This window comes from Saimiri boliviensis, chromosome 7 (genome assembly GCF_048565385.1).
Source record: "Saimiri boliviensis isolate mSaiBol1 chromosome 7, mSaiBol1.pri, whole genome shotgun sequence".
Taxonomy (NCBI): Eukaryota; Metazoa; Chordata; class Mammalia; order Primates; family Cebidae; genus Saimiri; species Saimiri boliviensis.
Window position 1 is genome coordinate 28,399,697 of NC_133455.1, and position 27,410 is coordinate 28,427,106.

Genomic DNA, 27,410 nt, shown 5'->3' on the forward strand with positions numbered 1-27,410 from the left:
TGAGCCTCAGTTGACCCATTTGTAAAATTAGAGTAGTACAAATTCACGATTCTTATCTGTAACCCTTGGATCAGATGCATTTTAGAGTTAAGATTTTTCCCCTCAAAAATACTGTGCAAATATCATGTATTTCTTAATACCCCAGTAGAATACGGGGCTGAACTCTCATAATAAAACACATGAATATTTCGGTAGGAAAATGGGTGAATATTCACAGTAAGTGGGATAAATAAAGACTATAATTGTCTCATGTTAGCTAAGGTCAGGTTTCTCTGCCAACTGAGCTTGCTGCAAATCTATGAAAAAACACTTCGTTTTCAGAGTTTTGTGGATTTCAGAACTGCAGATAAAGGGATGTGAAACCATTATATCTAGGACTACTGCTAAGTCATAGCGCTTTTGTGCAAATTAGACAATTCACTTCCTGGGTGGGTACAGCCCTTGAGCCCATAACTTGGCAAGTAGGGTAAGAAAAAGGCATCCAGTTCTTAAGGGTAAATGACAAATGTCAACCCCATCTTGGGCCTACCTTTGTGATACGCAACCTGCATAACCAGACACAGTGGCCCTGAACAGACACATCTCAGGGTTGCTGGAAGAATTAACGGTAATGAAAGATGACCCCATCTCCCAGAGCCACAGCTTCTCCTCAGGCTATCTCTTGTGCTCTACACCAGGGCTTCTCAAATGGAAATGTGTATATGAATCACCTGGGGAGAGTCCTAAAATGCAGGAAGGCTGGTGTGGGGCCTGAAACACTGGGTTTCTAGCAAGCTCCGAAATAATTTCCATGTTGCTGGTCTACAAACCACACACTTTGAGTAGTAAGGCTCTAGAACCGCTCCAACTTCCCCTGGATGTTTTACCTGAACCTTAATTCAGCATGTCTCATAGTTAGGTTACAGCCTTCCCCAAAACCTGTTTCTGCTCCTAATTAACTGACCACCAAGAACGGCCTCACTATCCAGCTACGGTTGCCCAAGCTCAATTCGTGGCAATCCTCATTTCTCTCTTCCTCACCTACATTTCCATTCGTTACTAAAAGCCACAGATTTTATCCCGAATTAATATTTCTTCAATGTAGGGCTTTCCAACCTCAGCATTATTAACATTGTGAACCGAGCAATGTTCTGTGGTGGGGATCGGTCCCCTGAAAGGCAAAATCACCCCTAGTTGAGAACCACAGTTTGTCTCTCTAGCTACTGACTTGTATCACTTCTTTCCCAAGGGGAATTTGGTGTCTTGTCCTCATGCGTGTCTCTAGCTACTGACTTGTATCACTTCTTTCCCAAGGGGAATTTGGTGTCTTGTCCTCAACCACCCAACAACTACCTGTTAATGTTTCTATGTTGTCCACTTGATCATGAATCTGAAGAATTCCCATATTCTTGGCATCTTGTACAGGAGCCGACATAAGCAGATGCTTAATATACGTTTGAATGGATAAAAGAGTGACTGCAACTCTTGACGGCTGCAGGAGAGGCTCAGAGGTCACCTAACTTAGCATTTCTCAAACTGTTTTCCTTAGAACCCTACGGCCCATGAAGGTTTATAGGACTTTATGGGAAAAAAGAGGCAGAGCTGGGCCTTGAACCATTCAATCACAGCATCTCTGCCTCATCTGTTTTACAAATGAGTGTTCAGAATGCAAAAATTTGTAAGAAGCTCATTAAAAAAATTAAAAACCACAGACAGAACTCGATTCTTTTGTTCTGTAGCTGAGGCAATGGAGGTCCCCTCCCCGCAAAGGAAGTAATTACCTCTACGTTGTGAACAGCTCCTTGGCGGATGAACGACAGGTAGGCAAGAATTCTTTCCAATCGTGGCACAATCCAGACATTATTGTCCGCGTTTCAAAGAGGAAGTGACGAAGGGAGGCTGTTTGTGAGCAGTTCTCAGCCAGCAACGCGTTTGGAACCAGCAGACTGCCTCCAGTCACACCTGCTGGCTGTTTTCTCCACGTGCGGGTTCTTACAATTTGGGGAAGAGGCAGCTGCTAGGTGAAGATTGTGAAATAGGGAAAAGGTGGTTGTTTTTCTCATATAGGCTTGTTAGAATCTTGCTTTTTCATGTCACACCAGACATATTCATCACCCCGGACCCAAGATGTCTGATAAACGATCTATAGTGAATGTAGCTAGCCCCGTGTTCAGCTTCCTGTGAGTCACCCCAGAACCCGGCGGCCAGAGCCACTCGCCACAATGTGGGGTCCAGGTGTGGGACATTCAGAACTGCTTCAGAAGGGATTTCCCCAGAGTTCTGTTCACCAAGCCCCCAGGCTTCCCTCCCACCACTTCATGCCGCAGATGTATTCTTGACCAATGGTTCCTGGTCTTTTGGGATATCATGACTTTTCCAGAAAATGTTTAAAATGTCATTGGGGGCTGACCCTAAGTTACCAACACATTATGTCCTAGTATCAATTAATGTATATTATCATGAAAGAAAACGTATTCTCATACCAAAAATGTAGGAAAGTCATAACTTGAGAAAAGGGAGCTCTTCCCAAGAAAGAGCACTTTACATCTTACACGAATGCTTCTGCCTCGTCCTGTTTTGGTCCACTTGGTGGGGGATCAATAATCACCTTACCCTGACCTGGCCCGGGCAATGTTCTGGACCGCAGGCTCCTCGGGTTCTGCAGCGTCTGCAGTGTCGGACAGAGGGCACCTGGGGCACCATCAGAAACACTTCCCAGTTAGCTGGGAAGAAGGCACGTCAGTCTCACTCCAGGGGAGCAAACAGGCTAGAGATGACCTCGTCCAGCTTTGCTTCCCATTGACATTTACAATGTCCCAAATGAGACAGAGACAGGCTATGGCAAAGTCACATCCATTCACTGATGAAAAGGGATTTATGTTTTCTAGTAATCTAAGATGACTAAGCTCTATGGTCTGGGCATTCCCAACCAGATCGGACCACAGCGAGGACAGTGATGACATCAGCAGCAATGTATTCTTGGCCACGTATTCTTAGCTGATGGTTCCCAGTCTTTGTGGATATTGTGTCCATGGGTGGGCACCAGGGTACCAGTGGGGAAAGCCAGCTGGTGATTAGAAACCGTATCTAGCATGGTTGAAAACAGGATCTATTTTCTTACTCAATATTTTCATGTTAAAAATGGTTTAGATGTTATGTTTAGAGAAATTAGTTAGCTGGGCATGGTGGCACATGCCTGTGGTCCTTGGCTATTTTGGAGGCTGAGCCAGGAGATCGCTTGAACCCAGGTCAAGCCTGCAGTGAGTTATAATCATGCCACTGTGCTCCATCCTGGGTGACAGAGTGGCTCTTAAGATAAAAAATAAATTAGAATACAATGAAATACAGAAACAGCACTGAGTATAATTTCTTCTTTGGAAAAATGTACAGAAATCATTTTTATCAACAAAGCTAAAAGATGTTTATCCATAGAGCCAAAAGAAGCTATGTGGGGAATCAGAAAAGGATTGGATTTGGAATTGAAAAACTGGGACTAGAAGTGCAGGCTTGCAACTTCCTAGCAGTGGCACCATGGATGGTCATTTAGAGAGGTGTGTCGTTCAGTGCCGAAAACATGGGGTTCTGAAGGCACATCAACCTGGGCTTGAATACTGGCCCTGCCACCAAAGCCATTTACCCTCTGACAGTCTTCATGGCCTTAGTTTTCACATGAGCGGTAGAACTGTGTGATCACAGTGGACCTTCTAATGCATTACTCTACAAAGAAGTTTACAGAAAAAATGGAATGAAGAAAAGCTTCCATTCATCCAACAAACAAAGAACTCAGATCTATGGCGGTTTTTACCAGGGCTGAGTCGGCCAGTGGAGCCCGCATCTCCGTCCTCTGATACACATGAGCAGGGCCCCCCACATGCTGAGGTCCACAGCCCACCCCACCCCTATAGTCTTTCGTTAATGAGCCATGAATAAACCATACACAGAAAGCAGCTTCTTTTTTTTCTTCAATTTAATTGAAGTTACTTAGAAAAATAATCAGGCTTGAATGGCTTTTCCTGGAGGAAGGTTCATGAACATTTTTCACGCTTTTGTTGGCAATGTGGAATTCAGCTTTCTTTAACAGTACAGCAAGATACAGGGAGAGTTTTCTACAACAGGCCCTCTACTGCATACAAATATGTAAAAAAAGAAAATCACACTCCACGAAGATGTGAAATTACATGTCCATATGTCATACTGAGCATGCTCATAAGAAAGTAGTATGGGCAGCTCCTTCTGGACCTAACGAAGTGAAGCAGACTGAAATTTGCATGTTTTCAGCCAAGGGTTAAGCAGATTCTGGGAGGCCTTGTTGCCTGTAGGGTTCTAACTGGTTGTGATGGAAAAGGTTGGAGGAAACACGGATGGTGGGAACCTGCGGGAGTGATGCGCTCAGTCCTGCTGACATAGAAGTGGGCAAGGAAGGAAGGGATTTGGTCACTGGGAACTGGGATTGCACAGAATGGGGCAGCTGTGTGTGTGTGTGTGTGCGTGTGTGTGTGCGTGCGCGTGCGTGTGTGCAGGGGAGGACTGACTAGGAAAGCAAGCGGAGTGCCTCTGCTGCTTCTGCCAACACTGTCTCAGCACTGGTCCAGACCCCACAGAATGGGGCAGCTGAGATTGTGTGTGTGTGTGTGTGTGTGTGTGTGCGTGTGCGTGTGCGTGTGCGTGTGCGTGTGCATGCGCGCACGTGCGCGTGTGCAAGGGAGGACTGACTAGGAAAGCAAGCGGAGTGCCTCTGCTGCTTCTGCCAACACTGTCTCAGCACTGGTCCAGGCCCCACCAGCTAAGCATTCATGGGACCCGCACGCTTTGCTGGGAGCTTTCTAGCAGCATGGATTAGACCCTTGTGCTTCCATGCCTTTGCCACCAGGAGAACTGGTGCAACTGCAGTTTCCACTGCCCGCTGCTCTCCTGTGGCATCCACGTCCTGAACAAGCAGGCGGGTGCAGCTCGCCTGGTGCACAGCGGGGAGGAGGAACGTCCCCTCTGAGACACCACAGGTCAGCAGATCACCTTCTTCCCAGACCAGCTGGGGAGGGCAGGGAGCGGGGATCTGGAGGAGCTGCGGGAATCATCTAGAGCTTTCCAACCAAAGGGATAAAGCAAGCAGGAATGTCCTTGCAAATACTGCCCTGCCTGTACCTGGTCTTTAAGACACAGCAGCACCTTTGAGAAGTGGCTGGGAGGTGGCATGCCTGCCTGTACTTTTCTCCAGCTAAGCATGCAGAGAGAGCAGTTTCAAATAGTCCTCTGTAAAAAACACAAACTTTCATTTTTCAGGCACACTTCACCAGATTTCTTTAACCAAGGACACAGAATACTTTCTACATGTTGCGAAAACAGTTGAATCCATTTTTTTTTTTTAAGTTTCAATGCCATTAGAAAGGAAAATGTGAACACAAAGCAAAACATGGGGAGAGAGAGTCCCTCGTTCCAGAAACCTATTGATGCCATGTCCCCTGAAGGACAATCTTTCTCACTTAAGAGAGAAAAGCTGGATGAAAGAAGGCCATCTGCACATGACAGTGAGCAGACTTGCACAGCTGATCAAAGACGGACACAGAAATGCAAAACTATGCGAATTTCCATTTAAAACCCCAAAAAGCACACAGTGAATGATTCCAACTATGAAACTGAAGAAGCACTCATCTCATCTCATCTCATCTCATCTCATCTCAAAGAGATCGTCTGTTCCCATTGAGCACCCTTCTGAGCTTGAGGAGCAGGGAGCCACCCTGGGCCCTATACCCACTTGTCCTCCTTTCTCTTCCTTCTGTCCACACCACCCAAGACTTCCTCCACTCCCTCTGGGAGGGATGGAATCGTAGTCCATGGCAGTATCCAGGATTAGAACCATTGCACTTAAGTAAAAGCTTAATTCGTTTAATAAAGTACCTCTGTTGCTATAAACCAGATGGAGACAAGACTGTGGTGCTATTTTGTATTTTTTTTTAATGGAAGGGTGTTGGGGTGGCAGTTTTCATCCTTAAAGACCTCAGATATGCTAAATCAACCTAACCAAAGCATATTCAGTGGAACCCGAGCTCTGTGGGGTGATCTGCAAAAGAGAGTATCCTGGTCATGTAAGTTCAGGAAATGCTACAGACTCAAGGATTGTTCTTGGGTATTCACCATGCACAGCACACATTTAAGGCTCTGAAAAGTCCTGCAGAAAGGAAACTGACTTAACTTTGTTTCTTAAGGATATTTGACCACAAAACCCTAGTCTGTATCACACCAACCCGATGCGTCCTGGAACCTGTGTTCTGCATGTATTAGAAGATGTTGGCTAACTTGTTTCATTATCAGAAGTCCCATTTCTGAGGACAGTGTTCCCTGCCTGGAAGTAAGGTCCAGAGTCTCAATTCCAGGGACAGCCAAGGTCTGTCACTCTACCTGGTAAAACACATTGCATAAATCTCTATCCATCAAGGGTAGAGTTGCTGTGCCCTTCACAAAGGGGAGAGAGCTCGGAAGAAGGTACACATTTTATAAATAGCTTCAGCTACATTCTCCGGCACACATCTCACTCGTGTTAAATAAAATAATTTCCCCAGTGAGATGTTGCAGCTGCTGCCCACTGAGCTTGCCGTGAGCTTTACAATACAATCTTAATAGTTTCTGTGAATAAATTATTCATTTTTTGTTTGTTTAGAATATCCTCACCCCTTCACTATATACTGCATCAAAAACAAAACAAAAGGCAAAACTTACCCACGCCCCATCCCACCCTCCTGTATTATTAAAACTATTATTAATATATACAGTATCTGCTACCAACTCATTCACTAGCTGTAACAGGGATGTGGCTCAAACTTCAACTAAGAAGCATCAGCAATGGCTGGAAATGAGAAGCGTGTTTAGATGTTAATTAGCAAGGAACAGGAAATGAATAGTTTCCAGCCTTCCAGAGGAAATGGGGCATGGATTAAGAGCAGGGAAGGCTGTCCTTTTTGCTCATGCATGGCAGTTACCGAGGTGTTGATGATCTTTCAGCCTCTGGAGGACGTGAGAGGGTATTCACGTGCATATGTGTACAAACAGTCCACCTCTGACCTTCATGAGGGGTAAAAACCATTGCAAATCCCCAAGTGGGTACGAGTCTCACCTTGGCATTTCACACTTGCACGTGGCAAGCAGTAGAAGACAACACTTCTACACGGGATGTGGTGCTGGGCTGGATGGAGATGACAGTGGGAGGCACTTGAGGAGTGTTCCCCTTTCCTCGCCCAAGGCAGACATTGCTAATCAACCACAGCACCCTTCCACACTGCGCCTGGAGAATCCATTCTGGGTTTTAAAGGCAGACATTATCCATCAATTGGAGCAGGCACATGATAGGACATTTTTTAGCATCTTTTCTGTTGGGTAATGAGATTGGAATCACTCACAAAGATAAGTAGCCTGCTCCGAATGTGAGGTTTTCAAATTTGGGCCATAGAAAAATGCAAATTTGTAGGGGTCATGGACCTTCTGGTGTTGCTCATGAATAGACCAAACCTCATGTCAAGTCCGTGAATATCAGGAGTTTGTTAATTGTCAAGCTGGATGCTCTATGTTACGTAAAGCTTTTTGAGGGCCAAGACACTCGGGTTTGTTCAACACTCTATCTTCAGGGCCTAGTATATAGTAGATGCTTAATAAATACTTGTTGAATATAAAGCAACAGCAACTTCACCTTCACTACAACTGGCACTGCCAGCTTAAAATTCCTGTTAAAAAAGCCTATTCTATCAGATTACTAATTCTGGTGAAAAATTGCTACAATCAACTCTCTCCTTGGGTTAAAAAAAAAATCACATTTCTTTAGTGCAAGGGACTTTCAGGTCGATCGAAATTGGTTTGGTGTAAGTCCCTTGCAAAGACGCCTCTAAGTACAATAGCAACCTACTTCTTTCTAGCAGAAAATCAAGAACGGTGGCGTTCGTACACGTGACAATGGCTGTTATCACATGACTCCATGAGAGGTTAGTAGGAGAACATTCATGCCTCCGAACGAGCTGTAGCAAGCAAAGCAGGAAACAGATTTCTTCTGGAAAGACATTAGAATTTTGCTACCACACAAAGAAATAATGAGACTATGTTTAAATAACTATAAATAATATTAATTAGAATTTATGGAATGCACAATTCATGGAATTCACCAGAACACAAGGAAACCTTTGAGACAGTGTTGCAGTATTCACTTCTACAGACAAGGACGACCATCTTATTTCCCCTGCCAAGACAGCTGCCCTTCCCTACGAAGGATTTTAAATAATTCTCAATATGCTGCTCGCAGCATCATCCCCAAAGAAATATTAATTTACAAAATAACCCAATATCCATATAATTCTTTTGACAAATAAAAATCTTAAATTAAAAAGCATGATTCTCTCCCTCTCCCCACCCCCTTTATTCCAATTTCAGGTAGCTTGGCACTGAGTAATTGAACATTAAAAAATCGAGTTTGTAGACTTCGTACAGCTGCGTTTGGTGCTCTGAGCTGATGTTCTGGAAGAATTCTGTGGTCATTTCATCAGTAGTTCTCGTAGACTTTGCATAGGTGGGGAACTTCAGGTAGCTGCCCACTCCTGCCAGCTGCAGGACGTAATTAGAATCCTCTTCCAGTGTCTCGTACTTGCCCACGAGGTCATAGTGGATGTGGCAGGGGTGGCAGAGTGAGTAGACGGTTTGCCAGTGTTCGTTGAAGGGCTCCTCCCGCTGGGTGTGTGGGTCAATGAGATAGGCCACGAACTCCTCGAACTTGACATCGTCTCCTTTGCGCAGGGCCTCCTGGGTGGCGTTCTTCCGTTGGCGTTTGATGATCTTGGTGCCGTACCGCTTGTGGAAGGAGATGTTATACTTCTGGGTGAACTTGTTGCGGTAGGCGGACACCAGCCTCTCGAAGGGCTCCCGGACAAACAGGAACTTCATGTAGTTTTTCAAGCGGTGGTTGATTTCTGGGATGCTGTACTGGTTCAGGGTCTTCAGGTTGGCGGAGACGTGCGCCTCGTTGGCCGGGATCTCCATGGGGTCGTTGTACTTCCCCCGCCCGGTCAGGACCATCATGAGCCGCTTCCAGTTGGTGCAGGCCACCTTGGGCACGTAGCAGTAGATAAGCTCGTGGTCCTCATCTACCACCAAGTGCTTCAGGTCGTTGGGGGTCAGCACCCTCCGTTTTCGGCTTGTGGCGCTGTTGGCTCGGCACGTGTCTGTGACCTGGTCCCGCCGCATCTGGTGCAGGACAGCGGTGTTTGAGAGCTCCAGCTGCAGAGGGGACACAAGAGGAATAAGAACTCAGAACTTGCCTGGAACATTTCCACTTGGCTACAAGCAGATCATAAATCCACCCATTCCAACATGTACCTAGGCTGGATGCAGTGGCTCATGCCTGTAATCTTAGCACTCTGGGAAACTGAGGCAGGAGGATTGCCTGAGGCCAGAAGTTCAAGACCAGCCTGGGCAACATAGTGATACCCCATCTCTAAAAAAATTTAAAAATCAGGTAGGCATGATGGCGTACACCTGACACTTCAGCTACTTGGGAGGCTGAAGCAGAAGAACCGCTTCAGCTCCCGAGCTCAAGGTTACATTGAGGTATGACTACTATTGTACTCCAGCCTGGGGACAGAGCGCAACCCTGTCTCTAAACACACACACACACACACACACACACACACAACACACACAGATCCAGACCTCATGATGCATAAAGCGCTCTGCTCAGCACTGCTAAGAGACATAACCTAAATCCCTCAGTCTAGGAGGCGCCAGGGCAGAGAGCTGGCAGCTTCAATAGAGGGGAAAGGGAAGTGCTTGGGTACATGCGTGTGTTCCTCTGAATTTTAAGAGCAAGTTTCTCCCCAAAGGCTAGTCACTCCCAGTACAAACCGGTGCTCACTGTCTACCTAGACCAGGAAACAGGAGGGCACTCTGCCCTGCTCTGCCACCGTCTGCACCTCCAGCACCCAGAGACTCAGAGACCTTCACAGAGCGGTGGTCCATATTGCCGGCTTCCTGCCTTACTTCCACCACTACTCATGAAAGTTCAGTGTGGCCCTTCTTTTATATGTAAATGGAATAATATTAATTGTGATTAAAGTTATAGAGAAACTGAGGGCGCAGGGCTATGGAATGGTTACTCTGAGGCTACAGATGAGGTGGTGTCCTGGTTGCCTCCTAGTCCCAGGAACCAAGCCCCCAATCATACACTGGTCTTTTGGGCTTCTTCATAGCCCAGTGCCAACCTACTTTTCCAGCCTGATTCCTGCTCCTCACCCCCTCATAACTGGAGGGGGCTCCTGAGAAACCAACAATTCACTTTGCTTTTTGCCACAAGCCTTCCTTAGGCTGGGGCCGTCTGGGACTCTCCCCTATCCATTCCATCTCTGCTGGTACAAACGTGACAATTTTTTTTTTTTTTTTTTTTTTTTTTAAGACAGAGTCTCACTCTGTCTCCCAGGCTGGAATGCAGTGGTGCAATCTTGGCTCACTGCAACCTCCACCTCCCAGGTACAAGCAATTCTCCTGCCTCAGCCTACCGAGTAGTTGGGATTACAGGCACGTGCCACTATGCCTGGATAATTATTGTAGTTTTAGTAGAGACGGGGTTTCACTATGTTGGCCAGGCTGGTCTTGATCTCCTGACCTCAGGTGATCAGCCTGCCTCAGTCTCCCAAAGTGCTGGGATTGCAGGCGTGAGCCTCTGTGCCTGGCCCCAAGCTTGACAATTCTTCATGGTCCCACACACTCCCCTGCCGCACAAGTAGAAGAATCATTCCTGCACTGAACACCCATAATGCTGAGTGTGCTTCAGAGCACACCCTCCAGTCTACACCATTCTTGGCTCTCCCAACACCTGTGGCCACTTGCTTCACATGGACTCAGAGCCCCAGAGTCACTGCCTCCTCCAGGCCAGTCTGTGGGTGGCTTTGAGTTGTGAGAATGCAGCTGTATCAGTGAAATCCCCCAATTTTGACCTGGACAGCCAAGTCAATAGAGCCCAGGACTTGAGTGCAACCCAAGAATCTGCCCCTGCTCTTCCAACTTTGAACCTCAGTCTGCACGATTTATACTAAAAGGTGCACAGGGTCATTGGGATGGGCCAAAATTAGGGCCACTAATGAGTTTTCTGGGGACCCAAGGGACATCATGGTAGCCACCAGGGAGAAGCCATTGCACCCTGTGTTAGCTCCATGTCTGTCTCCTCTTATGATCACCAGGACGAAGGATGGTGATGGTCACCATGACAAGAGCAGACAGTGTGACTAAGGAGCTACTCTGTATGAGGCACCTTCACAGGTGATTTAAATACATTATGTTTAAACTTCCCAGTAATACGCTGAACTACAAGCCATCACCACTAAAAATTTTTATACTCAAGAGAGGAAGAAAACAAAGACAGAGTACCAACACTTGGCAAGGTCTATGTGTGACGAGTATGATTCTTTCACTGCTTTAGCCTCACAAACAACTGGTGGAAATCTGTAGAGAGTTGCTAGTATCCCCCGATATCCATTCCCCTTTGCAATCTAACATCGACACTCTTCCCATCAAGAAAAGCAATTTCCTAATTGCTCGCTGATATCAGAAAGTTCTTTCACAGAGCTGTACTGGGACAAATAGTATCCTTCCCAAATTCATGTCCACCTAGAACCTCAGAATGTGATTTGATATGGACATAAGGCTTTGGCAGATGCAACGAGTTAAGATGAGATTGTACTGGATGAGGGTGGGCCCTAATCCAGTGGGTGGTATCCTTATAAGAAGAGAAAGCAGAGACAGAGAGGCACGCAGGGAGAATGCTGCATGAGGACAGAGCTGGAGACTGGAATGATGGGTCTCCAAGTCAAGAAATGCCAAGGGCTGCCAGCCACCACCAGAAGCCAGGAAGAGGCGAGGAAGGATCCATTCCTCAGGAGCCTTCAGAGACAGCACAGCCCTGCCAACAGCTTGATTGCAGACTTCCGGCTTCCAGGACCATGAACGAATACATTTCTTCAGTTTTAAGCCACTCAGTTTGTGGTAATTTGTTATGATGACCTTGGGAACCTAACAGAGGAGGTCCATTATTCAATTGATAACTTTGAGCAAGTTGGTACTAAATTATAAGTTTAAAGAGAGGATAACAGCGCACAAGAGAATATGTAGTAGGGCACTTGTAAAGTATGTGAGGATGAGATCTGAAATGAGAAAATCTGGGCTTGATCTTGGGCAAGAGCCTTAACCTTCTGAGTCTCAGTTCCTTTATTTGCAACATGGAGATAGTACCACCTACCCCGCAGGTGTGGTGACTGCTGCAAATAAGGGACATTTCAGCGTTCGGTAAATAAGATCAAGCCTAGTACAGGATTTGGACAAGGTATGGCACAAAGTAGGTGGTTAATATGTAGGCATTCTTTTATGAAAGAAGAAAAGAAAATCTGAAAAAGAACTCCTAGCTAGGAATCTCAAAGACAAACTTCACCAGCTCTGTTATGTTAATTTTGCTGCAGGTCAGCCCTAGGTCATTGGATTGAATTAATATTTATTTTGAATAGGAAAACTCTGACCTTTGCAATTCATGACTTCTTAGCTGATATATTCATCACCCTAAGAGAAGCATTCATGGGCCTCTTGGGCTATTAAGCAATGCCATTAAACAAAACAAAAACTGTGCTAGAGGGAATGAAAGGGCTAGAAAGGAAACGGGACCCATCAGTTCTGCCATTTGAATCGCTAAGGACAATTTTGAAGGCAATAAGTTAGAAAGATGAGCGGAGAAATATGGGGATCTCCCCCGGCCACCCTCCCAAGCTCTTTTCAGTTGGAGACAATTTTCTGGCCACCTGAATCCCCAGGGAGGTAGCAAGCCAGTTAATATCGCATTCAGGACCACAAAGGCAGGAAAATGGAAATGACACCAGCATATCATATTACATCCAATGGCAGAGGCAGAAAATAACTCAGCGGGGCTTTAAAACATGGTATTGGAGGTTTCTTTCTCCTCACTTTCCTTCTTCTCCACAGCAGTTTAAGGGGCAAATGCACCTGCCACAAGGTACACACAGTTTCCCCTCAGGAAGACTCTGTGGTGGCTCACGCCTTTAATCCCAGCACTTTGGGAGGCCGAGGTGGGTGCATCACCTGAGGTCAGGAGTTCGAGACCAGCCTGGCCAACATGGCAAAACCCCATCTCTACTAAAAATACAAAAATTAGTTGGGTACAGTGGCGGGGCACCTGTAATCGCAGCTACTGGGGAGGCTGAGGCAGGGAAATCTCTTGAACCCGGGAGGCAGAGGTTGCAGCAAGCCGAGATTGCACCATTGCACTCCAGCCAGGGTGACAGAACGAGACTCTGTCTCAAAAACAAACAAACAAAACAACGTGCACAAATATAAAACTAGGTGCACAACTACAAGTCCAAAATAAACACAAACATTCAAATCACACTAATATGAGGGGTAATGTTGGTTTACTGGAGCTAAAGCCCTGCCTGAAACCACGCAGATGCTCGCTGACTGCTGTGGGTCAGGGTGTTTGGAGCAGAGTTCTCCTCTTCTCCTGTGCTGCATGAGGACTTGGTTTCTTTTTTTTTTTTGAGACGGAGTTTCACTCTTGTTACCAGGCTGGAGTGCAATGGCACGATCTCGGCTCACCGCAACCTCCGCCTCCTGGGTTCAGGCAATTCTCTGCCTCAGCCTCCTGAGTAGCTGGGATTACAGGCACGCACCACCATGCCCAGCTGATTTTTTGTATTTTTAGTAGAGACGGGGTTTCACCATGTTGACCAGGATGGTCTCGATCTCTTGACCTCGTGATCCACCCGCCTCGGCCTCCCAAAGTGCTGGGATTACAGGCATGAGCCACCGCGCCCGGCCAGGAGGACTTGGTTTCTTTACCACGTTCTCATTCCTAGTTACTATGACACCCAGCACACTGTAATCTCATTTGACCTTTACTTGGTAAACGCTCATCATGTATATATTTTCCTTTTCTGCTAATTTCCAATTAGCCCAAGACAATAAAAATGAGGCTACATGGAACCACCAAGAATATCAGTGAACACAGGCACCGTGACTTCATATGGCAGAAGCAGGTTATCTGGAACAGACCTGATGATCCAGAAATGGACAATCATGTTTCGAAAGATTTATCACCCAAATAAAAACACACCATTAATAAAATTCTTCTCTGGGACTCCAGACCCCTGAGGGTTCTATCTGTGGACTTCTTGAACCTTGATTTATGAAACCTGAATTAAGGAAAGCCCTGGATAGGCCAGAGGGAAGAGAGGAATTCTTTGCCATAATGTCAAAATGGGGCAGGAGAGACTTCTGATGACAGCTGGGGTGTTCCAGAAATGTCCACATTTATTCAGAGGATGGACGGCTTGTTAGACATTGTGATCAGGAAAACAGTGATTTCTAATGTTAAAAAATGTAAACCTGGTCATGTCACGTCCATCCTCCCCCTGTCTCCACCAGGGCTCAGAAGAGCTTTTGTAACTGTCATAACTCCTCAGCAATTAACACGTTCCCTGAGCACAGTTTCAGAACTACCCATGAGACCAACAGCTCCGGGGCCATCAGGAAGACAAGAGAGTGAAGAAAACTTGCTCATGAATGAAGAAAAACCTGTTCCCTCATCAGCTGGAGAACGCCCATCTTTTCCCACCAAGTTTTATCAATTTTACAAAGAAAGGATTTGTTGATCTGACGATTATCTGAGCTGTGAGATCAATGTCTTTGTTCTTACATCCCTTGCTCTCCCCTCTTCTTTTTCTCTTTCTCAAAAGGATTTGAAGAGACCATAACAAAGGACATATGTGCAGTATGAAATTAAAATAGAAAAAACCAAATATACTATGAGGGCTGGGATTTAGAATCTCAATTGGTTGTGGGCTTCCTAGCCGCCAGGACAAAAGCGGAAACAGGATTAAATCTCCTTGCGCTCCTTATCAGAAAAAGAGAAACGTTCCAGTCGTTTGGAGAGGTATATGCACAAGATTTCAAGGGACTCAGAAAATTCAGTGCGGGAGGGAGATTCTTGGATTCAGTTTGTCTGTGTTGGGGTATTTAGAGGGTTGCTTTCTTCAGCTGACTGAATAATGCCACGATTCACTTCCACCTAAGGCCAACAGAAAGCTTCAGTGTGTATGGAACACTTTAACACACTGTCCCATTTAAGAAGCCCGTTGGGACTCTTCCAGAGACTGCAGAGCCTACTAAAAGAAAGTTTATATTTAGCCGACCAGTCCCTACTCCAATCATGCATCATTCTCTCCTGGGCTGGCTGCCCCTGAGTACGGATCACACTTCATGCCAGTGGTTCTCAAACTGGCATACATGAACATTACCTGGAGGGCTTGTTAGAACACAGCTTGCTGGGTTCTCCCCCAAGAATTTCTGATTCAGTAGGTCGGACAGGCCTGAGAACCTGCATTTCTAGCAGGTCCCCAAATGTTAGGGCTGCCGTAATAAAATACCACAGACTGGGTGGTTTAAACCACAGAGATTTCTTTTCTCACAGTTGTAGAGGCTGGAACGTGAAGACTAAGGTGCCGGGTGGGCTGGCGTTCCCTGAGGCGTCCCTCTTTGGCCTCTTCACATGGCCATCCCCCCACCGGCACGCACTCCAGTTGTCTCTTCCTCTTAAAAGGACACCAGTCAGACTGGATCAGAGCCCCACCCAAAAGTCCTCATTTGTCCTCAGCCACCCATTTAACAACCCTATCTCCAAATACAGTCACCTTGGGAAGCCCTGGGTGTTGAGAATTCAACATACGAATCTGGGAAAGGCACAATTCAACCCATATAACGCTAGGAGATGCTGAGGCTGCTGGTCCCGGGACCAAACTTTGAGAACCACAGCTTTACACTATTTGGAAATGACTGTAATCTAACGTCTCTCACCGATTCACAGCTATCCTTAATTACAAAACACAGAATCCAGGTTAGCCATCTGCTGCCGAGAGACTCCTACCTCCACCCCCAGCCCCAGCCTCCAAGTCCCTTCATCTCTCTTTGATCTCTCAAAAGTATAAATTAGGTCAGAGGAGGGCTGATTCTAGGAAACCATGAACATGGCTCCAGGCTCTGGGCTGTGTCCTGCGTCCTCGTTTAGATGTCTATTTTTGATTTGGACATTTATAAAAGGCAACCCTAATTAGTTAAGAACCAAATTTAGGGATTGTTTGAAAAAGTCTTTAAAATTTTACTACGTTTCATCTTAAAAGGAAGAAGAGCTGGTTTCCCTTAAATTAAAACATCTTCTGCAGTGTTTGCAATTTCCCTCAGACATAAGAACCCAAACGGGAGGAAGAAAGGCTGTCCGATCGCCTGGGTCGAGACGGCTGGAGATACGCAGGGAAATGGACCCAGAGGAACAGGTAAATCTGGAAGCAACAAGTGACTGAGAGTTTTCCGAATCTGCCTTTAACAACAGTTTGCTTGGGCCTAGCCTCAATTTCTCCACACAAAACTCTGAATGCAAAACCCCTTTCAGCATCTCAGTTGCACTGCCATCATCTGTCTGTTTCAGAATTGGGGAAGAGGTAATCCCAGCTACTCAGGAGGCTGAGGCAGGAGAATTGCTTGAACCCAGGAGGCGGAGGTTTGCGGTGAGCCAAGATCACGCCATTGCACTCCAGCCTGGGTAACAAGAGCGAAACTCCGTCTCAAAAAAAAACAAAAACCAAAAACCAAAAAACAAAACAAAACAAAAAAACAGAATTGGGGGAGAGGGAGAGGGAGGAGCACCCGATGAGCTGATTTGCTCTGATTATATGACATTTCCTTTTGGGATAGGATTCCTAAACTCTCATGAAAAGGGCTAGTCTTGAGGAAGCACTGAAGACACCACATCCACAGCAAAAAAAAGGGCAACATACTTATACTTGCTAGCATACATTGAGCGCTTACTATGTACCAGCTACTGGTGATCTTCACACTCTATGATATCAGTAGTATTTTCAACTTGTGGATGAGAAAACTGAGGCACAGGGAGAATAATTAACTTGCTCAAGCTCACGGAGCTAGGAACTGGGTCTGGGGTTCGAGTCTAGGCAGACTGTGCTCTGAGACAGGCATGGTGCAGCTTCCTGAGGGTCTGGAGACCCACCTGGAGTTATCAGCCCCTGGGCAGCCAGTGGAGGCATGGGTCTCAACCCTAGCAGCTCAAGGGGATCACTGGAGAGCTTTAAACACTGGGGCCAGAATCCCACCCTCTCTCACCACTCCTATTAAACATAGTATTTAATTGCTCCTGGAAAGCTGAGGCTGCTCAGGTGAGACCCCACTACTTCAGGGGCTCCAGTGCCAGGAGCCATACGCTAAAGTAAAGACCTGGACTGGAGTGGTGACCTGCAGATGATTGAGGGTAAGTTTCATCTTCCTGGTCATCGGGTTTAAGATAAGGGACTTTTCATTCAATAGAGCCAGGGGTCAAAGGTCTAGAAGGCCACAGGTGTCAGACATTTTAGCGGAAGCACTAAGAAGTACATGATGCTCAAAACTCCTAGGTTTAGAAAAGAACAGAGAAAAATACTGGGCCTTTAAAGAAATGACCTGGTCTGGACCTGGTGCAAAATATAAGTAGGAAAGAAGTGATTTCATATTCATTGATGTTAACATAGTCAGGGAAATCATTTTCTCTGGATTATAACCTGTCACTAGGAAAGCATCTGTTTGACTGCAAGGACCAATAACTGAGTCTCTGCAGAAGCTTTCCCTTCCTTTCCAAGGCAGAAGGAAGGAGGAAAATGCAGCATGCCCGCAAAGCATTTTGAGCCCTGAGGGTGAGGTAGGAGGCTCTGGGTGATCCAGGGCCCAGTGCTGGCCTCTGGATGCAGCCCCCAACAGGCCTCAGCTGACACTGGCATGGGTGAGTGATGGTTCTGAGCTCCATTTTACTCTTGGGAGCTTTGTAGGCAGAAAAAAAATGAGCAGAAAGGAAAGGCCAGGCTTTGCTGAGCGATGAGAGAGGGTTGTTTCACCCTCGTAGTTAAAGTACTTCTTTTGTAGGCAGGTTTTATATTGGGTGACCTGGATTAGAGTTGCAAACTCAAAGGCTCTCCAGAGCCATCAGGAAATGGAGTTGGCACCTTATATGGGAACGAACCCAATCAAAGTCCCTGGGCCACTGAAGGTAGCAGATGCCACATAGATCTCACTGATATCGCCATTAGAGAACGGAGACCTGGTCTCTCAAGATGTTTTAATTTCTCAAGAGAAGTCAGAATACAAACCCAGAGCCAACATCATACTGAATGGGCAAAAGCTGGAAGTATTCCCCTTGAAAACAAGCACAGGACAAGGAGGCCCTCTCTCACCACTCCTATTAAACATAGTATTGGAAGTTCTGGCCAGGGCAATCAGGCAAGAAGAAGAAATAAAGGACATCTAAGCAGGAAGAAAGGAAGTCAAACTACCCGTTTGCAAATGAGATGATCCTGTATCTAGAAAAGCCTGTCATCTTAGCCCAAAAGCTTCTGAAGCTGATAAACAACTTCAGCAAAGTCTCAGACACAAAAATCAGTGTACAAAAATCACTAGCACTCTCACGCACCAGCAACAGTCAAGTCGAGAGCCAAATCAGGAATGAATTCCCATTCACGATAGCCACAAAAAGAATAGAATACCCAGGGATACAGCTACCTATGGAGGTGAAAGATCTCTACAAGAAGAACTGTAAACTACCGCTCAAACAATTCAGAGATGACACGAACAAATGGAAAAACATTCCATACTCATGGATAGGAAGAATCAATATCATTAAAATGACCATACTGCCCAAAGCAATTTATAGAATCAGTGCTATTCCTATGAAACTATCACTGACATTTTTCACAGTACTAGACAAAACTATTCTACAATTCATGTGGAACCAAAAAAGAGCCCGAATAGCCAAGGGAATCCTAAGCAAAAAGAACAAAGCTGGAGGCATCAGCTACTTGACTTAAAGCTATACTACAGGGCTATAGTAACCCAAACGGCATGGTACTGGTACAAAAACAGACACATAGACCAATGGTACAGAATAGAGAATCCAGAAATAAGACCACACACCTACAACTATCTGATCTTCAGCAAACCTGACAAAAATAAACAATGGGGAAAGGATTCCCCATTCAATAAATGGTGCTGGGGGCCAGACATGGTGGTGGGAAGAGTGGCTCACACCTGCAATCCCAGCACTTTGGGAGGCTGAGGGAGGCGGATCACTTGAGGTCAGGAGTTCAAGAACAGCCTGGCCAACATGGCGAAATCCCGTCTCTACTAAAAATACAAAAATTAGCCAGGTGTGGTGGTGGACGCCTGTAATCCTAGCTATTTGGGAGGCTGAAGCAAGAGAATTGCCTGAACCTGGGAGGTGGAAGTTAAAGTGAGCCGAGATTGCACCACTACACTCCAGCCTGGGCAAGAGAGCAAGACGCTGTCTCAATAAATAAATAAATAAATAAATGGTGCTCGGATAACTGGTTATCCATATGCAGAGGATTAAAACTGAATCCTTTCCTTACACCTTATACAAAAATTAACTCAAGATGCATTAAAGACTTACATGTAAAACTCAAAACTATAAAAAAACCTGGAAGACAACCTAGGCAATACCATTTAGTACAAAGGCGTGGGCAAAGATTTCATGATACCAAAAGCAATCGCAACAAAAGCAAAAATTGACAAATGGGATCTGGTTAAACTAAAGGGCTTCCGCACAGCAAAAGAAACTACCCACAGAGCAAGCAGACAACGTACATAATGGGAGAAAATTTTTACATATTATGCATCTGACATGTATAATATCCAGCATGTATAAGGAACTTAAACAAATTAAAAAAAAAAAACAAAAACCAACCATAAAAAAGTGGGCAGAGGATGTGAACAGGCAGTTTTCAAAAGAAGACATATATATGAAAGAAAAAGCTCAGCATCACTGAGCATTAGAGAAACTCAAATCAAACCCACAATGAGATACCATCTCACACCAGCCAGAATGGCTATTACTAAACAGTAACAAATAACAGATGCTGGCAAGGCTGCCAAGAAAAAGGAACGTTTATATACACTGTTGGTGGGAGTGTAAGTTAGTTCAAACATTGTGGAAGACAGTGTGGCAATACCTCAAAGACCTAAAGACAGAAATACCATTCGACTCAGCAATCCCATTACTGCATATATACCCAAAGGAATATATATCATTCTGTTATACAGAAGCATGCACACATATGTTCATTGCAGCACTATTTACAATAGGAAAGACATGGAATCAACCTAAATGCTCATCAGTAATAGTCTGAAAAACGGAAATGTGGTATATACACACTGCGGAATACTATGCAGCCATAAAAAAGGAAGAGATCATGTCCTTTGCTAGGACATGGATGGAGCTGGAGGCTGCATTATCCTTAGCAAACTAACACAGGAACAGAAAACCAAATGCCACATGTTCTCACTAATAAGGGGGAGCTAAGTGATGGGAACACATGGACACAGAGGGGAACAATACTCACTGGGGCCTTTTGAAAGGTGGCAAGTGGGAGGAAGGAGAAGATGAGGAAAAATAACTAATGGGTACTGGGTTTAATACCTGGGTGATGAAATAATCTGTACAATAGACCCCCATTACCAAAGTTTATCTATGTAACAAGTCCGAACTTAAAAAATGTAAATTAAAAAAAGAGAAGTCAGAATATTAGGTTTTTTATTTTAATTTTTTTAAAAATAGAGACAGGGTTTCACCATGTTGGCCAGGCTGGTCTCGAACTCCTGACCTCAGGTGATCCGCCTGCTTTGGCCTCCCAAAGTGTTGGGATTACAGGTGTGAGCCGCCGCACCCGGCCAGAATATTAGGTTTTATGTGAAATCTGTGTATTCTTAAGTGTTAGTTACAATTCAGAAGAATCATTTTGGCTGGGTGCGGTGGCTCACGCCTGTAATCCCAGAAGTTTGGGAGGCCAATCACGAGGGCGGACAGATCACAAGGTCAGGAGATTGAGACCATCCTGATCAACATGGTGAAACTCCATCTCTACTAAAAATACAAAAAATTAGCTGGGCATGGTGGTGAACACCTGCAATCCTAGCTACTTGGGAGGCTGAGGCAGAGGAATCCCTTGAACCCGGGAGGCGGAGGTTGCAGTGAGAAGAGATCGCACCACTGCGCTACAGCCTGGGTAACAAAGCAAGACTCCTCTGTCTCAAAAAAAAAAAAAAAAGAAAATCATTTTACCAGTGTGAGCCGAACTATCCCCATCTGGGTTGGCGCCTCCCCCAAGTGTTGGAGGATGGTAAGGGGGTGCCCTCTTTTGGCTGCTCTCAGCCCCCACTGCCTGCAGCCCAGCTGCCCCTGCTCAGTTAATGGAACCTGCGGGCAACGGCAAGAGAAAGACCAGGTGGAAGCAGCCAGACTGTGGGAGTCCTTGTGTGAGGTTAGGAAGGCTCACACTCAGTGGTGGATAGTAAGAGAGCCCTCTGGAACCTCGGCTCTCCCATCCCCTTCTCCACTTCCCTTTTCTTTGTAGCACTTATCTCCTTCTTAACACGCTTATCACAATTTACTTAGTTTACTGGTCTTTTCCTTCTAGAATGTTAACTCAGCGATGGCAGGTATTTTTCACTGATTTTTGTTCACTGTTGTATTCCCAGTGCTTCATGTAAAGTAGACACTGAAAGCTTTGTTGAATGCATGAATGACTTTGGGACAGGAGGGACTGTTTGGGTCACAGTATGGCCAATGAGGCTGCCTGGGCTTCCTGTGCCTACACCCGCAGCCCTCGCCTCATCTTCTGGTGGAGTTTTCTGGCGGAGAGCCTGTGGCTGCCACACAGGAGCTTAGCATCAGCCCTGGGGCTGAAGGCCAAGAGAGAAGAGCGGGGACTCTCGGCCCTGGGCAGAAATGCAACAGCTTTTGATGAGGGAAGGACGCTGGCACTTTCCACCCATCTGGCGAGGCCAAGAAACAGGAGGAGGGGAATGAAGTCATGCTGGAGAAGGGGGTGCCAAGGGCTGCCCAGGAAGGACTTGGGTCTGAGGCAGCGTGGTACCCCCGGGGCTCCCTTTCAGCCAGGCCAGGTGCAGCTGGAAGGACCTTATTGACATCTCAGATCAGCTGTTTGGGCTTCCGGAGGCCTGGGCAGGGTGCCGAAGGGGTGCAGGAATAGGAACGGGGCTGCTGCCAAGCTGAACTGCTTTCCGATGAATGGTGGCCCGGAACAGGGACAATGTGAGGAAGGGATGCAGCTTGGGAGGCTGAATTTGCTGGGAAATCAGAAGTAAGGGCAGGCAGGCTGAGCACCTGCAGGCTGGTGTTTTGGGGTCCTTGGAAGTCACTAGCTGGCAGGAGGGAGGGAGAAGGATGATGGGTCCACTGCGCAGTCCCAGGAGGCTTACCCCTCCCCCACCAAGATGGGCCTCCCAGAGGATGAAGCTCTTGGGAGGCAGGAGGTTACCAGCCTTCAGGATCTCCTCCCGGCCTCTCCCTTCTTCGAACCAGTTGGCTTCATTAGTTCTTTTCCCAGACTGACTAGAATATTCTATTTTGCCCTAATCACTTGAGCCCTTCAGGCCTTAGTTTCCCCATCTGCAAAATGGGGACAATAATAGAGTCTATTTCTCAGGGTTGTTTTGAGGATTAGATGAGCGTCTACAAGGAAAGCACATAGCATGGTACCTGGCACATAGTAGGCACTCAGAAAGTAGCTACCACAAACCTTACAGAGGGTGGTTTCCCAAGTGCCCGGCAGGATAGCAAGAACATTGTTTTGCTTTTCGCCTGACAGCATTTCTCTACGTTCAGCGTATGTAAGAATCACAGCGGGAGTCCGATGCAACGTGGGTTCCCAGACACCACCCTGAGCAATTCTGGTTCAGTGGGTCTGACTGTCCTGGGAACCTGCTCTTGACTGCTGCCCCGTAGTGATTCTGTCAGGCTAGTTCTGAGGCTGGTGATCTCTGTTTCACTTTGAGAACTGCTGATTGAGCGTCGCTTTTACATGAGCAGGCTCTGCCGTGAACGCCAAACACATTTGTTATCTGCACAAAATGCCTGGCTCATGGCGACTTAATATCTCGCTGACACAGAAGACCGATAGAGGCAATTGGCAGCAACTTAGATTGGCAGCTGTTAAGCAAATTGGAGGTCTGAAGAGCAATTTTCTGGCAATATCAAGATTAGCTATTAATATGTATTAACAGACTGTAAAGGATTCACGGAATTTCACAGTAACTGAACTATGGATTGAGAGGCACTCAAAGAGGTCCATTTATTTCTTAATCAAGCGGCACGTTTCAACAATATCCCATTTCCCCATTGTTCCAAAGGCGCGCATGAGCCGTTCTCTGGGCCTTTTGTTTCTGCATGTTGTCTGCTTCCAGCGAGAGGAAGGCTGGCCCTCCCCGAAGCGGAGGGGTGGAGCTGGTTCTGCAGATGGGGCGCCAAAGCCTTCCTTCCACCCCTGCCCAGAAGACACCCTCCTCTCTCCAGCAACCACCACCACCAAGCCTGGGGCCCCAACGGAGCCACTTCTACCCCCCTTTAACTGCACCCCTTTGTCTTAAGCTGCTCCATGCTGATCACAGGTAATGTCACTGTGAACAAGGTGCGCTCACCTCACGTCCCTCTCTCCAGGGTGGCTGGGATAAGGACCAGGTACCTCTGTGTCCCAGGCACTTGGTGCCCAATACTTGCAGAATTCAGAAAAGGGTGATGAGCTTTGTGGCAACACACTGACATCTTTGCAGAGTACTAAGAAGATTTTGTTGATCACTTCACTCTTTTTCCTCTTCCAAGAAGGACGGCCCATTTGCAATCATAGTGAAAGTGAAGCAGGAAGACCATTGTGGAGCGCTACAGGGACAAGCACGTCTAAATCCACCAGCTGTTTACTGAGGAACTCAGGCATCTGTGTGGCTTCCTAGGCCATGGCCGAGGACATGCAGATACGGATACCCAGCAACAGAGTCACACATGAAGGCACGGATGCAGACCTGCGGCCCAGAGGTGACTAAGACATCCTCAAGTGCATGACACCAGAGGAATTAACATTCTTCTGCTTGTAGAGCTTTCAAATGATTTTACATCTCAGAGGCCTCAGAACCCAGAACTTGAGAGTTACAAAGTAGCTCTGTGATCATCTGATGCCACCCTCTGATTTTCACATGGCAAAACTGAGCCCAGGGATGAGAGCTCACCCACCCACTCCCAGGAAGCAGCAGAGCAAAGACTGGAACCCAAGTGTGCTTTTCTGTCATACTGCTGGACTGCAGAGCAAAAAGAGGGATTTTCTCCTTCTATCCAGCCAGCAGCCCTTGTCGGAGGTGCAGGGATTCCAGGACAGAGCGAGGGGCGGGCAGTGTCATCTGTGTGGCACCATAACATTCCCATGAAATGAAAAATCCTATCTTTGCTACCTTCCATCAACCTCAGAGGAGTATTTTTTGCCACACATGTAGATTTATGATCAATGGAAATTATAAAACTAAAAAGAAGTGAGCGACCCATTTTATTATCCAGAATAGGGAACGTGGGATGGGTCCCCCCTGGGCTGGCCTGATTTCGGAACTCATTAAAGAAAGTAAGGCAAGAACTGGGAAAAGTCTGTGATTTTTTTTTTTTTAAAGGCCGGTGACCCTACTGAAATGAAGTGGAAGAAACGAAATACATTGATTTCGGGATACAATTTTTATAGAAAATTGGTGTCTCCCTGATCTCATTAAATAAATGCTGAACAAAAACGGAGAGAGTATTTGCTTTGAAGGAACAAAGGTTTACTCTGCCGAGGATGTCTGGGACTCCGGGAAGTTGAGCAAGCTCGTCAGCACAGGCTGGAGGTCAGATTCTGGAGTCACGCACACCAATCTGCATTAAAATTTGGCAATGGCTCTGACCAGCTAGATTCACTCTCCCAGCCTCAGTTTCCTCGTCTGTAAAGGAGAAGCTGATGAGAGCACAAACCTCACTAGATCTTATGGGGCTTAAAGGGATAAAGTCTGCAAAGAACTTAATGTGTCACTTGACCCACAGCTGCTCTTAATGGACAAGCAATTTATATTCACAGTTAAAAGTTTTTTCTCATGAAAAATAAATAGAGCTGTTTGCTATGTGGCTGTTTGCATCAAGGCGCAGCCGAGCAGAGGGGTTCAGAACACAGGCTCTGCAGCCAGACAGCCTGGGCTTAAAATATGGCCCTGGCACTGACTGGCTGTGGACCTTGGGCAAGTTATTATTCTGGGACTCAGCATTCTCATCTGTAAAATGGGGATGATGGTGCTGCTGACCTCCTGTGGTTACAGGTGATGATAAGAATAGCTGACTGTATGCCTGGCACACAGATGACAGCCCCTGGCCGAGAGGAGTCACTCTACCTTCTAGAAATTCAGGCCAACGTGGTAATGAAAAGATGAGGAAATCCCCCACATTCACCTTCCCCAGAATTTTGCCCTAAGCTGCTGACAAAAAGGGAGAGTGGCTGATGTCACTTTTCCTTTCATTTTCTCTGCTCCCCTGGTTGGAGCCCAAAGAGTGATGAGTTCAGGATGTTCCAGGCGGAGAAGGAGAGAATGCTCAGGCCTGCCCTCACCCACACCCGCTGCCCGGGCTCCTCTGGCACACACAGGCGTTGGCTCCCAACCTCCCGCTGACAGCGCCTGCCACCTGCAGGTCCTGCTTTGCCCTGGATGAGCTTCAGACTGGTCAGCTCACCCCTCATCCCTGCCCAGCAGACTGTCGACCTCCCAGCCTGATCCTCCATCTTCAGCAGGGACCCCGTCACCTGGCAGCAGTGCCCTCCTTGGCCTGAATCAGTCCGTAGACTGCCAGTTACGCAGCCAGCCCCAGCCTGAGGCCAGTCTGAAGCAAGATATGATTTCAGGGAGAAAGCACACATTCTAACAGGGATGAGGAACAGAAAAGATGGCAATGCAGTGTGGCAGCTGGAGTGTACTTTAGTGGCCAGAAGAAGATGCTGGGGTCCGATTCCCAGATCTGGCCCCTACTCGCTACTTTCTCCTCAAGTCTCTATTTCTTCATTTGTAAAATGAGCCAAACAGTGCCCACCCCACCACTTCAAAGGTGGCTGTAAAGGTGGGACGAGAGGAGGGAGTCACATGTGCCTCTGCAGGTGAGTGCTCAGGAAACGCCTCATTGCATCACGGGGCGGGTGTGAGACAAAGTCGGGAAGGCCTGGCCAGGCCCTTGCCTGGGTGTGTGTTTAGTACATGCTCAATGCTTTTATTAAGTACAGGTGCCATGGATGTGTGGAACAGGAGTGCCATTCCAGATTGGGAGAGTAGGGAACGATTTTCCCAAGAAAGGGAAATTTTTTTTTTTTTTTTTGGTTCCAAGGTTTATTGACAATGACTCATTTATTTTTGGCTCCCCCTATCCCAGACCCTCAAACTCAATCAGTCCCCCTACTCCAGGCTTCTTTGTAGTTCCAGAAAGTAGGAAGTGGGGCAGGATAGACTTGAACATCATCCAAGCCTCTGGTTTCCAAAGCATTTTTTTCTTTAATGCAGAAAAAAACATTCCTTTAAAACCCAAAATGTCTCATAGAACCCCTACATATCAAATATGCAGAGCCCAGAGAGGGAAGGAGTGAGCAGGTGCTGAAGACCATCTAAGAAGGGATGGGGTGAAGGAGCAGGGAGTGCAGCCTCGAGGTGAGAGGGAGCAGGGATCCCTGTGAACCCAGAGGCCAGTTGGTTGGAAGAGGAAGGGGAAGGACTCCATGGCTGTCCCTGCACAGGCTTTATGCCCAAAACGACAGGGCAGGCCAGTCTGCTGAAGACGGATGAGCCCGAAGGGCCTGAGAAGGCTGCAGCAGCCCCGAACCACGCCTTTCAGAAAGGAAACGCAGCAGACATAATTACACTGGTCCAGCAGGGCGGGACGCTGGGATCCTTTTTTATGCACTAAGTGGCATTCTCTAAGCCAAAGCAAAGAACAGAAAGGTTCAACAAAGCACGTGGTGTCAAGGCCTGGAGGCTGGGATTTCGTCAATGAATCTGCTTCCTGTGGCAACTGACGCCTCCAAGGGCGGCCCCTCAGCTCCAGGGAACAAAGGCACCCAGTGACAGCTCAGGACAAGCCACCCAGCCTTCCCAGGGGACAGCCTCATAGCCCTTCCTTTCTGCCTGGCTCATCTTTCACCTCCCCCCGCCCAGCACATTCTCAAGCCAGGCCCTCCCTGCAAAACTTCCTGGTTGGGGATTCTCCCTCCTCTATTTCTGCTTTTATGGTTTCTTTTTTAAAAAAAAAAAAAAACAACATCAAAACCATAGTCTCTCAAGAGGAGTCAGAAATACCTCCACTCCGTGTCTTCCTCCACTGCCCCGAGGAAGGCACTGGGCAAAAGGGTCAATGTGAGATCTAGAATGAAGCAGAAAGATCTAGAAGGTTCCAGATCAACTGATCATTCACTAATCTATGATCCAAAGGTGGCCAGACAAGAGAAAACTACAAACTCACC

At 46.7% G+C, this 27,410-nt stretch overlaps 1 protein-coding gene across 3 annotated transcripts in view; it reads right to left on the minus strand.

Moving 5' to 3' along the window:
* Window positions 1-3,928: 3,928 nt before the first annotated feature.
* The window catches only part of CHST11 (carbohydrate sulfotransferase 11), a 310,143-nt gene continuing 286,661 nt past the window's right edge, over window positions 3,929-27,410 (minus strand). For all 3 annotated transcript variants that reach the window (XM_003929635.4, XM_010340239.3, XM_074402305.1), the window contains exon 3: window positions 3,929-9,228. In XM_003929635.4, coding sequence (XP_003929684.2) covers window positions 8,374-9,228 — 855 coding nt within the window. In that variant the 3' untranslated portion in view covers window positions 3,929-8,373. The remainder of the gene's footprint in view (window positions 9,229-27,410) is intronic.